The sequence below is a fragment of the Acyrthosiphon pisum genome, chromosome A1 (assembly GCF_005508785.2).
Source record: "Acyrthosiphon pisum isolate AL4f chromosome A1, pea_aphid_22Mar2018_4r6ur, whole genome shotgun sequence".
Classification (NCBI taxonomy): domain Eukaryota; kingdom Metazoa; phylum Arthropoda; class Insecta; order Hemiptera; family Aphididae; genus Acyrthosiphon; species Acyrthosiphon pisum.
In genome coordinates this window covers 163,630,058-163,643,652 of record NC_042494.1, presented here as the reverse complement: position 1 = coordinate 163,643,652, position 13,595 = coordinate 163,630,058, and the positions used below count along the sequence as shown (strand labels likewise).

Below are 13,595 nucleotides of genomic sequence, written 5' to 3'. Positions count from 1 at the left end.
TATTCGTATTCATTAATCTGCTATCGCATAATAAGCGCTGGAAAATAATACAAATGTATTTAGTATAAACAACAACATTCCGCACACCATATCAGAGTTGTGTAGGAGACTGCTGGTCGTCGCTTCTTCCAATTTGTTGCCGCATTTTATATTAATTAGTATGTAATATAATATGTCACCGTTTCCACGTACAACCCAAAGTCGAACACCACGCGACAAAAATCTGTTAATTTTTTTTTTTATATACTTGCTCGTTTTGACATTTCCGTGATTTCTCCTTTCCCAAAAGACCTTGGAGTAAAGTGCACGAAACCGTATAAACGCATACAGGCAAGGATGCAGAGGAAAAATTCCGATTGAATCTACATTGTAGGATTGTAGGTATTTGTTTATATTATGCTTTATAGAACGCGTCTATATTGCAGCCGTATTGAACAACGTGGATAAACGATCAGCGATTCTTTAAAATAAAATAAAGTAGCATTTTTATCAATGCAGGCAGTCGTGTTGAAATCCGTACTCGTGAGTAACATCTGCAGATGTTATATAAAATATAGTGAGTCGTACACGGCGCACAATTTTTTTTTTAGGCCCTGGAGCATAATATATAATAGCAGTAGGTATAATAGGTACGCAGTGTATGAAGAATAAAAAACGAACCAAATAGAGTTTCCTTTATATAATCTCGTGTATTTATTAAATTGTTTTTTCTCATGTTAGGTATTTTTCTTTTAACAAATAAACCACGTCCTGAAATTAGGATAATTACAAAAAAAAAAAACTTTTGTACAGGCTAAAAAAAAAATAATAATATATATATGTCTAACGTCTAATTTACAAATAGAATGCTAACATTACGTGTGGTATCTAAAAATAAATATTACAAATACAATATAGTTATATATTTCATTCGTTTTAAAATGTTATTCAAAACAAAAAAAAAGTTTAAACGATAACGAAAAAATGGAAAAATATGTCAAAGAATTATTAAGGTGTATCACAGGCCGACCATTTTTATTTTATTGTTTGTAAAGAAAATACAATTTATTATCTAATGTGTACTCGGTGTGTATTTATTTATTTTCATATTTTCCTCGACCTATTATCGTTATTATTAGGCCTGTGAGTGATTATTCCGAACGAAGCCCTCCCCCCTCCCCGTGAACCCGTTGTAAATATTTTGCGCTATCGTAAGAAAAAAAATATAATATATTATTATTTATATAATATGTATGTTTAGCTCTTTGGCCCATTATCCAACCAGACTAGATAAAAATTACACAAATTAAACAGGCACACCTAATAAGTCGTAAATATGTATAATGATAAAATTATATAGGAATGTACACTTTTATGTATATATATATCATATATTTTTATGATTTATGACGATGATGATGAAGATGACGACGATGAATCGAAAAAAAATGTAAATAATTTATTTTTTTGTCATTTTTTTTTTTGTCTATTTTCTTTTGAACAATAACGTCTACGTTTGGTATCAGACGAAAATAATTGTCGGTCATAACACGTTCACAGTTTGAAATTGATTCCAATGAAAACAAAAAAGGGTAGGTATAATTTTCATTTTTATACATATAAGGAACTTATACAGTATTTTCATACCCCCTGACTGTTTTGTTATAATATATTATTATTATTATTATTATTATTGTATTATATATACTGTAAAAGGGCTACAGTCTTTTATTCATATAATTTTTTTTGAAGATATTATATTCTTTCAGTCTTTACGCAAGAAATTTATTATAATACAATATATTATTAAATATACCCTTGGAGAAAACGGTGGTTGGTATTTTTCTCGATTTATCGAAAAACGGCGAGTAGTTAATCTTTCGTGCGTTTTCTTCTTTTTATTTATTTTTTAAAATTTTTATTATCACAATATTTCACAGCCAACACAACAAAAAGCGACACGCACGAACTATATAGAAGAAGAAAAAAAAATTGGAATCATCATAGTAATATAATGTAATATTATAATATAATATATGTACACGACGACGACGCACGTTCCCTATACCGCCGGGACCGTGCGCCGTATTTCGAAAAAATAAAATAAAAAAATAAACATACACAATAATATTATATTAAACGTGTACCTACGTTCCGGACGTCCGGTGGCCGTGGGGAGGGGGTGTCCGCTAAAAACAAAACAAAATCTCACGTTTGACAACTTATTACTGCGCGGTGGACACACCCACCCCCACACCAGGGTGGTGAGCCGGACGCCGTTTTCACTGCACGCTCATACATAAATAATATTCATATTATAAAATATAATTATACAATATAAAATATGTTTGCGTGTGTGTTTATATTTATTATGATTATTATTATTATTATTATTGCTATTACAATCGTACATGAACGATATAATGACAATAATAATAATATAATACGATCACAACACAATATTACACACCATTGTGAAAACTTGAACGACTAATACAATATATATATTTTTTGTTTTTTTTTTTTTTGTTTTTTGGTTAATGATATTATTATTATTATTATTATTATTATCGTCGTTATATTATATATTATATTATATTACCGTGTTTGCGGTCTACAACTATGTATAATATTATTATTTTGTCTATACACGACACGGCGCTAAACGCGCGCGCACATGACACATATTATTATTATTATGTATTAGGTGCAAAATTATAATGATAACACATATTATACTCAGGTGTATAGTATATTATTATTATTATTATTTTCACCTCACAAGTCCAATATAAGTACCTAACATTATTATGTTTATTATTCTTCTCGTATATTCTTCTCGGATCTATTCGATCCGAACGTGGTTTTTTTAACAGTCTAACTATCACAAAATACAATAAAAATATCATCGTAACTTCGACGCTCAGAACATGTACGTGGGCGTCAGGATGTTGTTGATCGGGTCGGTGATGCGTCCCAACGTTTTCGTCGGCTTGCCACCGTACTCGTTGCGCAACACCGCGGCTATGGTACCGTTGAAACCCCACAGCTGAGGTGTTTGAGGTTCGTTTTGCCTCGACTTGTGGTACTCTTGTTGTTGTTGTTGTTGTTGTTGTTGTTGTTGTTGTTGCTGTTGCTGCTGTTGTTGTTGCTGCTGTTGTTGTTGCTGCTGCTGTTGATGGTGATGATGGTGATGGATGTGTTGCTGCTGCTGCTGCTGTTGCTGTTGTTGGTGATGGTGGTGTTGCTGCTGCTGCTGCTGTTGCTGATGATGAAGGTGTTGATGGTGTTGCTGCTGTTGTTGTTGCTGCTGCTGCTGGTGGTGATGGAGGTGTTGTTGTTGTTGTAAATGAGGTGGTTGCGGCAGGTGTTGTTGTTGTAGTTGTTGTTGGTGAAGGTGGATATGGTGTTGCTGTGGTTGTTGTTGTTGTTGTTGTGGCACCGACGGCGGTTGTTGGGCTTTGCGCTTTAATAATTTCGCCTGGCAGCAAGAACACCCTTTCGGCACTAAACATGGACAAAAAATAAAAAACGCCATCAGAACACGTTTTTTTTTTTTACATTTTTTTTTTGCATCGTTCTTTCTTTTAATTAAAACTATTTGATCCTTTTTTTTAGTTCCCCTTTACTTTTAATTATTTACTCGAGCTCGAAGAAACCCCGACGAATTAATAAAAAGGAGACCCTTTATTATATTTATAATTGCTATATATATAATATATATATAATGTTATACATTTCGATCGACGAAAACGGATAGGAAGGTAAGTTAGTCGTCGTCAAAAAACTTATTTTATACCTGTAGACTATTCAACGGCGAAAAAAGTTTTATTTCTTGCCACGAGATAAAAGAGAAGAAAAAATATTTTACAGACGACAAAATTACGACGGATCCGAAGTAACGTAGGTACCTATATAGTTTTTCTATTCGCGGACAAAACGTGAGTACTTAAATCAAAACATTGTTCGTCGGATACATTATAATTTCTTCTATATTACGTCAGCTCGACGTTTTTTGATTTTAAACGTATAATTCTGTACAATAATATTAAAAGTACATGTAACCTAATAAATGTAATTTCATGATAGAATGTGTTCATTGAGTCGTGTGTAGTGTGGCCCTCAAAAACTGATTGTATAAGACGTCATACAAACGACTAACGATTTTATTCGAAGATACTTTGAAACGCGCTAATTAAAAACAAAATTCCGCAGTCGGGACGAGAAGAATTAATTTTACGTCGGACGAAGAATTATTAATACCTACCTAAAGTAGTATTATACCTCCATCAAAATTATGAAAACGTAGTGTTTTTAATTTGAATGGAAAAAGTTTTTTTTAAATTTATTTTACTTTAAAATGCCGACTAAAAAGAAAATATTTTCCCAAGACTATATAGGTACGAGATCTTAAGATTCGCGTCGCTTTTTCAACCTTAAAAAAGAAAAATACTGCGTCATCTGGAAATCATTGTTTTAAAAACTTTTTTGCGATTAAATTGAATCATAATATTATATGTATATAGGTACCTACATTAAACGAGCTGACGACTTACTGAATTATTCATACACCCTCTTAAATCAAATATTTAAATATAACATTATTAACGTCCGACCGAAGCACGATAACAATAATTATTGTGCTCGAAAATTAAGGAATACCGCTGCAAAATTATATATAATTATATACATTTTCAATTATTATAAACTTATAGCGCCGTTCGATTGAATATCTAAAATAAATGTTTTCACTATATATATAATACCTACAAAATCGTTTTACTATACATATATTAATAGGTAACGTATTATAGTGCTTATACTGCATCTACTAAAATGTCTACTTAAAGAATCTTATTATATTTAGACGTACGAAAAAATATTATATTCCGTTGTAGACTGCAAAGGCGTTCGGTGCAAACGGCCTTTTTCCTGGCTCGTGCTGCCGAGAAAGATTATGCATAATATCATATTATATTATAAACGGAAACAAAACATTTTAAAATAAACCAATTTGATGTTTTAATGCATAAAAATTCAGTATATATACATATCAACTGATGTTTATCTATACGAGACGGAAGAATAGTAAAACCAAGATTGTATATAAGGCCGAAGGGGGGAAAAAAGCACGAGAAGAAAAACAATGTAAATGTAAATTTTTCTTGGGCGTAACAATACAATAACCCGACACGATGGCACGTCTCTAAAGTCTAAGAAACCAACGACTACGGTGTGCTCCAGATGTACGGGTCGTATATGATTTCATAGACGTTTTATTGGCTAAAATACTCGATTTTTATAGTGGACTACGGCCTCGACTGACCTATTTGAGTTCGTTTTACATATTATATTATGTAATTGATAGTGTGCGTGTGTATGTTTTTTCGCTAGTTTATGTATTATAGATCAAATTTTAACATCAATTTTATATTTTCATTCCCGCATAGAACGACGATGGCGTTCAAATGGTTTAAAATAATCATTAAGCACTACTATTCGGGCCTTGTACGATTTTCCAGCCGCCAATAAATGACTTAAAAACCGGTGTACAGTAAAATACGACGCGTATACAATTGTATATGAAGTTTTTTCGTGAGCATAATACGGGTTGTAAGTTTCTCAGACGAAAAAAAACTGCTTTTCACGCGTAATGGCCCGTAGTCCGTATATAATATACACAGAAGTCGTCGGTGGGTGCAGTTTATACTTTATACATTTATAATAATTTATATATATATACACGTCATAAACGCGCGAGTACAGCCCTGTATAGCCATCATACACACGCACAATACACACAATATCTATACGCGAACATTGAAACGTCGGTCGATCGGCCGTTTTAAAATTATCATTTTTCCGGTCCGACGGTTTATCGCCATTTATATAATATAATAACAAAAATATTGTACACATAAAACACACACACGCACACACATTCCGTGGACCACATAAATATTATCGCCGTCCGCACGAATATAAAGGAATGACCTCTCTCTATCGCTCCTTCCCACCGGTAAAATAATAAATATAATATTATAATATGTATTTGAGTGTATTGTATATATTATTATCGTACAAAATATGTACACCGACCGTGTGTGTCGTGCAGTGTGTGTGCCCGCAGCGTACGAGTATTATAAATGTGTAACGATTGTAAATTATTGCAATAAATCGCCGGGCCGATTGTTGTCTTCGTCGTCGGGGCGACGTAAACTGGACCCGCGTGTAATGTTATTATATAAAAATAAACGACGCACAACCAACCGATGGGGGAGGTGTGCATGGATTCCGCGACGAAGGAACATGAATGGCGGGGAAAAAAATTGATCAAAATTTTCAATAAAGGGCGCATGCATAGTCAATAGGTACGCCTCTTTTGTCGACGCGTTCTTTCTTCCTTTTAGCACGGGGTCGTGTTCTCGGTATGTGGTGGTGCACGTGAATATGTGCCCGTTCACGTTTCGGGGGACCCACCGGGGGATTTGCGCAAAACGAAAATAAACCTTTGAATATTGTAAAGACGCAGCCGTTGTACGTATCATCGTCGTGCCATTATTATTATTATTCATTATGTGAACGTGAATACGCCATTCGAGGACGATAAATCGAATTTCATTCTACGCTGCAGACGTTCGACGAGCTGCCGACGAGAAAACCTGCAGGCGAGCAAAATGAAAATAAACAAACGCGTCTAACTGGTGAAAAAAATTGAACGCGAATAGACGTTCAAAATAATAATCGAGAGGTACGTCCTTAGAAAAACAACATAATCGCATAATAATAATAATAATAATAATATAAAAGCAATTTAGATCGGTCGTATCGATAAACGCTGTCGAGTAGGGCGGCGGTTCGCGGGAGTAGGTTACTGGCAGTCGTAATCCAACCGACGAATTCGCGTATTATCATTACCTACGTATAAAATAATATAAAATATATTTTAATAATAATATAAACGTATAGTGAAATCGTTGTACGTTGTCGGCATAACAGATACCATCGGAGAACAATTAAATGTTTTTTACCTCCGTCTCTCCGTGTGGTTCCCTATACGAACATAGTTAAATAATTAAAAAAAAGTCTGTGTGACAACATCGACAGAAAAAAAATAAAAATAAAAAAATCGAAAATTCTGTGAAACCTTTCCGAGGGGGGTCGTCGAGTCACGAGCGCACACAATAATGTGGTCGGACCGCCGCACGTCCTCATATATTATTATGCGATAGACGTACAAGCTGCGTGTCGGGTTTCCCGTCGTCGTCGTCGATGTCATGTACGAACAGGAACTCCAAAGACGGCCATCGCCGGTCGACCGACTGTTTATAATGATATGCGCGCATTTACTGATACGATATTGTAATATTACGAGTATACTTATATTATACACCCCATACCACACCACGGCGGGTTTCTCACTCTCTCTCTCTCTCTCTGTCTATCTCGTAGTTCCACAGCACGATGATATAAGCGTGCATATAATGGACCGCTGTTGACCATACCCAACCTCCTCTCCGCCGCAAACACTTAAACGATATTTTATAATAAATTACTCGACCGGCGGGCGCGATATCGATTTTAATGAGACCCAATTGACGACCGAATGCAGACGGAAAACTAATAAACGACCCGGACGATCGCTGAAGGGTTGCGGCGACGTCGGCAGGGGGAATTGAAGCAAATCGAGAGCGTGCGACAAAAATTAGGGTCAAATGCTATTTATTATGTGTATATTATAATATATTATTATTAATATAGTGTCGAGTACGCTATACCGACAGACCGACGGCGTGAATTTTTTTTCATTATTCCTTTCGCTGAAACACGAGTGCGGGAATATTTATTTTTTTGTCGACAAATGATGTACGTCATCGTATGCGGGATTTATGTTGAAAAAAATAAAAACGTTTCGCGCGTGGCTGCGGTGGTGAGATGGAAAAAAAAGTAAAAACAAAAAACTCTATACACAGACTGTTCTCGACACCGTCGTACCCTGTACACCACTCACACGCCCGCGAGCGTTTCGACAAAACGTGAATATTATGTGAAGCGAATATTCTCAATGGTCGTCTGGGAACCGAATTTTGCGACACCATTTTTCGTCGACGCGACGCTGTTCGATTTTGTTTTCAGCGCCGCCATATAATATTATCATTATATATTTTTACACTTTTATAGTTTTATACGTACGTAGCGGAAATAAAGTCACTCGCTTCTGTGGCCTATATTACGTTTGTTATTTATGGTATATACGAGTATAGTCGAACATACGAGTTATATTATTATTATACCCCACGGAGGCACAACGGATAGCTCGCGGGATAGGGGGAAAAACCGTTTGCAAATTATACTGCGCGCCTTTACTGCACTGGTCTATATATAATACCGGAAAATCGGTTACTGCCGCAGTAGATTTCGTTGTAAACAAAAACTTTACTACTAATACTACTACTACTGCTACTACACGGCGATAAAAACGGACGCAGCGAATTTCTGGGAAAAAAAATTCCGCCGACAACGCGCATATAAAATCATTTTATAGCATGATAAAAAAAAATTAAAAATATATGATGGAACAAAAAATCGGACGTCGGTCGAAATCGGTTCACTCGTCTATTATCCGTGTAAAATGTGAAAGAAAAGTAAGTACTTTGTCTATGCTGTGCACACAAGCAAAAATATATTTCGAAAATGTTTTCAAAAGTCGCCAAAAAAAGACTGTACCTACTATATTATACTTTTATAAACATTGATCTGGACGAGTTTTAAAAATATTCCGATTGTACGGGTTTGAAAATATAAATATTTTTCAATAGTCGCTGTGTGGGATAATAATGGGCGGAAAGTATTATCGTGTTATGGTAAAAAATTCGTTCCTCCCGTCGTCGCCATATGGGTACGCCGCGCACGACACGCTCGTACAATTTTCTTTTCTACACGTTATATTATTATAAACTATCTTATCGTTTATCCGTCGCCTCTTTCGAAGGCGATAAATTTCGACACGACTCCCCCTCCCCCGCCGCCCGTCATTGTGTGTAGCGTAAATTGTACACACTCGGATAGGTCTAGCGCATTGTCGTCGCACGCGGGACGCGAACGTATGCGAAGCCATTAACAACAAGTGACACACACACACACACGCTCACTCGCGGATGTGTTTGAAAAGGATGACCGAATGTGTGTGTGTGTGTGCCGTAATATCTGAATACAATGAGCGTATACACCGTATCCGTTTCAACCGTCTGACACCATTGTGCGCGTGTATCGGCGGCGGCTCGCGCGTTATGCATGAGTCATGAGCAAAATTTCAATAGACACACACACACATAGGTACTACCTATATATATACGACATTATGCTATGTACACAAAACACACATACTGTTATTATTATTTTTCTTCCCGCAGACGTGTTAGAATAATAATACGATGATGACGGGTTGATGGCGATAATTGTGACGAAAACAAAAAAAAAGGCGATTACCATCATTAGACAGCTGTTGCTGCGGTCCGAGCACATCCACGTAGGAACCCGGGTATACCGCGCCGATACCGAAAGTTCAGCGGTAATGACATTATAATATACCGTGGTTTGGACGTTTTGGTCCGGTTTCCGAGCGCGGCATTATATTTTATGTAACTTTTAATCTGTCGTTCCATTTTTTTCCTATCGTTATTATTATCATCGTCATCATCGCCGCCGACGGGCGAAATATCTGTGCAGCTACAACTACACACCTGTTCTGATGATTGAGTGGGTACCTATATTACACTGCGAACGCTAAATATTAATTAGTATTTAAATGCTAGCACTCCTGCGGCTGACGACGAGAGATTTATAGTGGCTGTTCAATTAGCCGAAAAAATATATTATCTATTGACTCGGCGTGTTTTTTATGTTTATGCGCTCGTACGGATACAACGATCGTGTGCAATTAAGAACGAATTTCAGGCACAAGGCCGTTTGAAAGTTGATACGCCGAAACCAATCTACATATTATTAATATATTGACCAAGAAAGTTCGTCGTTTCGTTAGGTCTGCGGCGGTCCACTGGGAGGGGGGGAGCTCTCTTAAAATGCCGTTTGGATTGTGGAAAAAAAAATGAATAAAAAATCGAAAACGTTTGCATGACTTGTAATTTTGGAGGTTTATAAACCCTAGGCCATAATAATTTATCGGTGACGGTGACGGCGGCGGCGTTATTATTGTAATTTATTAGCGAGGCCCCCCGAGGGACAAGGCCCCACGTAACCACGGGTGAAAACAAAACAGAATTAAATGAAATACGCGAGCTGCGCCCGACAAAAAAAAATAAATAATAATAAAGCGCACGTAATTAGTGTACACAGAGTTAAGTGAAGTCGGCACCGCTGTGATTTAACGCGCTGCCCTGGCGCGCTAGCTCTTTGACGAGGGGTGTTATTTCCAGAAAACTTTCCGCCGCGGAATTTCTCTCGATTTCCGAAACGAAATTATCCGAAAAGAAAAAAAAATGTAAAAATAATAATATTATACAGACCGGGGTTTCAAAGGGTATAAGTTTTTTTTTTTAAACTCGCGCAGTGTGTAATTAACAAAGGTTTCTTCTTTATACCCTTACCTAATTCTTTTTTTTCTTTTTCTCTTTTTCGGACCTATAAATCAACGTTAATTACGGACGTGAATGTGATAAAAAAAAAAAAACCCTGCCCTTTTCCGCCCCCTTACGTGTTCTTTGTGCGAACGATGTGCCCCCTCGCGCCGGAGGAATACTAATTTTTCGTTCGCCGACAATACGCTAAAAATTTGGTATTTTTTTTTTTCATTTGATAAACTTTTTAGACATTGAAATGTACGGGCGACACGACCCTCTCCGACCTTCGCACGTTCCGCCATCAAACTGTAAAAATGCAAAACGAAACGGAATGCTCGCTTGTAATAAAAAGTTATAGGTGTATATGAGAGAACGAGCCAAAAAACGCGACGGGATGACATAATTGGTTTTTTTTTTGACGTACACACGATTTTCTCAGTGAATATAAAATATATTACTATATAGAAAAAAGAAAACTCGTAGTTGGCTATAGGTACAATATATGGGCCTACGATTGCAAACATTTACTATCGGGCCAATATTATATTTTCCACTTCAGACGATAAGACGAACGGGCATCGGCGATCGGACAGCGATAGGAAAACATTTTTTTTAGTAGGTACCTATAATTTATTATTTTCGTATTTCGAACAAATTTCGAGCAGCGATATGACAAAAACGTGCGTAGACAAACACGTACGACCGCGACGTGGAAATGCGGTCCGAAACGAGATTAAAACTCATTCGAAATTTTTTTAAGCGCCAATTGCTCTATATACACAGAATAACAAACAATAGGCACTAGAGAAAAATACATTTTGTTGGCCTGCGTCGAAAGCATTGCAAGACACATCGCGGAAGACTATAATATTATTTTAATACGCGATACAAGCAAAATAAAAAATTGACCTCAGAGAATTTGTGCAGTAGTCTACATAACACACTGCAGTGGACTGGAATTATATTATTATAGACGTTTGTGGTTTGACGGTTAGAAAATCTAATTTTTTCAACATTTTTATTCATCTAAACCCTTCCAATCTATGTCTACGAACGCACGAACGGATCAGAACCGTTCCCGCGACATTAGTAATAATACCTATGTATTTTTTAATCGATTCGACGGCGGTTTCCGCATAAACTTTAGTCTTTACAACCTACATAATAATTTAATACCGACAATATTATAGTATATAATATCACCGTAGAATTCGTCAACTAACCTGTCATGTGTGTTTTGTCGGTAGGCAAGGCGGCCGTCATCATCGGCGGCGGCAGACTGGCCTGCAGGTGCTGCTGGTACTGCCGCTGGACCATGTCCAGGGTGCGTTTGCCTTCGTGGTGTTGGTGCTCGGCGCTGGAGCCCAACGGGGGCCACTGGGACGCGCCAGCGGCGGCGGCCACGGCACCGGTGACCATGCCGTAAACGCCGGCCGCGGTGGACGCGGTCACTCCGGGCGCCGGTCCGGCGTACGGTTTTTTCGCGGGCGGCGGTCCGTCAGCGGCGTTCGCGATGGTAGGTCTACCGCAGACGCCACCGACAGCGGCCGCGGCGGCTGCGGCTGCGGCTGCGGCTGCCGAGGGTCTGCTTCGGCCGGACGACGCGGATGCGGCGGCGGGCATGTTGTTGACGAACAGGCTGCGGGTACGACTCTCGGCCTTCCGGTAATACGACGGGTGGATCATGAGCAGCGGCTCGACCTTGCCGCCCACCGGCGGTTTGGCCGAGCTGGGCATTTCGTACTCGACGCTACAGTCGACGTGCAGTGGCACGTTGAAGTCCTTGACGCGGTACCCGGACGGCCCGCTGCTGGACCCGGACGATCCGGATCGGGATGACGGCGATCCGCCCGCGGATCCGGCGGCCGTGGCTACCATCAGGGAGGATGGCACACCGGCGGCCGCGGCCAGCGGGCTGGGGTACGAGGACCCGTAGCCCGCGATCACCGCCTTGTTGTAACACGTAGTGGCGTTTAGGGCCATCGGGTGAGACGACGACGGCTTCGCGCGACGAGATTCCGCGGCGGCGGCGAACACACGCGCCGAAGATCACCGTACGGCGACGACACACGCGCGCGCGGTTAACAACGATATTCCTCCTGGAGACACTGACGTCGAAAATCACTGGCGACGGTCACTGCAAGCATCTGGCGCACGAAACTCGATTTAATTATAATAATGCAAAATACTTTATGAATTTAGTAATTACCAGATTTTATTTATTTTTTTAAAAAATAATTAACAATTTTTTTATTAGATCACCAAAACAAAATCAAAAATTTCAATAAATCAAAAAAAAAAAAAAACAGTCGCAATAATTGAAACAAACGGCGCAGGTGTTGGAGACAAAATTAATGTGACGACCGGACGAGTACACTCTCGTTCGACGACAAAAATAAAAACAAACAAAAACACGTACGAGCGACGACTACACACAACACGAGTGAACACGGTCGTGCGGCGGTGCGCTTACTGAATAGTTTGACGACGGACACTGGACTAACTGGTGACTGGCGCGCTCCGTTCAGACGTATGCGGCGGTACACCGGCTGCTCGGGCGCGCGCGACCGGCCGGGTGACCGACGGTGGCGCGGCCACGTGGCGTTTTCCCAATCAGACGTCCGCGCGCCAAACATTTTTTTTCGGTAGAATAATAATAATAATAGTAATTTCCTCCTATACGCTGTTTTTCTTATTGTTGTTGTTGTTATTGTTATTGTTATTGTTGTGTTATCATCGTCCTTATGATCACTGTCAGTTAACGATCCGCGGCCTGCAGACGAGAGGTGGTGGGGAAGACGTCGTTAAGGGTGCGAACGACGATTTTTTTCCACGACAGTTATCGTTAGGTATATACCGCTAATATATTTTAATTTTTTTTCGCCGATCTTCTGTCTAGAATTCACCCGCCCGATACGAATCGAATGCACCGCCGACTTGGCGATGACTGCAAGACGTGTGCGGACGCGTCGGCGACGGTGACGATCCCCTTTTCATTTTATTTCTTATCGTTTCGTCTCCTAAATACATATTATA

At 38.9% G+C, this 13,595-nt stretch overlaps 1 protein-coding gene across 1 annotated transcript; it reads right to left on the bottom strand.

Moving 5' to 3' along the window:
* Window positions 1-669: 669 nt before the first annotated feature.
* On the bottom strand, window positions 670-13,097 carry LOC100571551 (mediator of RNA polymerase II transcription subunit 15). The gene is made up of 2 exons (XM_003244613.4): window positions 11,783-13,097; window positions 670-3,486 (listed from the first exon to the last, which is right to left on the bottom strand). The coding sequence occupies exons 1-2, from the start codon at window positions 12,540-12,542 to the stop codon at window positions 2,903-2,905; spliced, it is 1,344 nt and encodes a 447-aa protein (XP_003244661.1). The 5' UTR covers window positions 12,543-13,097; the 3' UTR covers window positions 670-2,902.
* Between the last annotated feature and the right edge of the window lie 498 nt (window positions 13,098-13,595).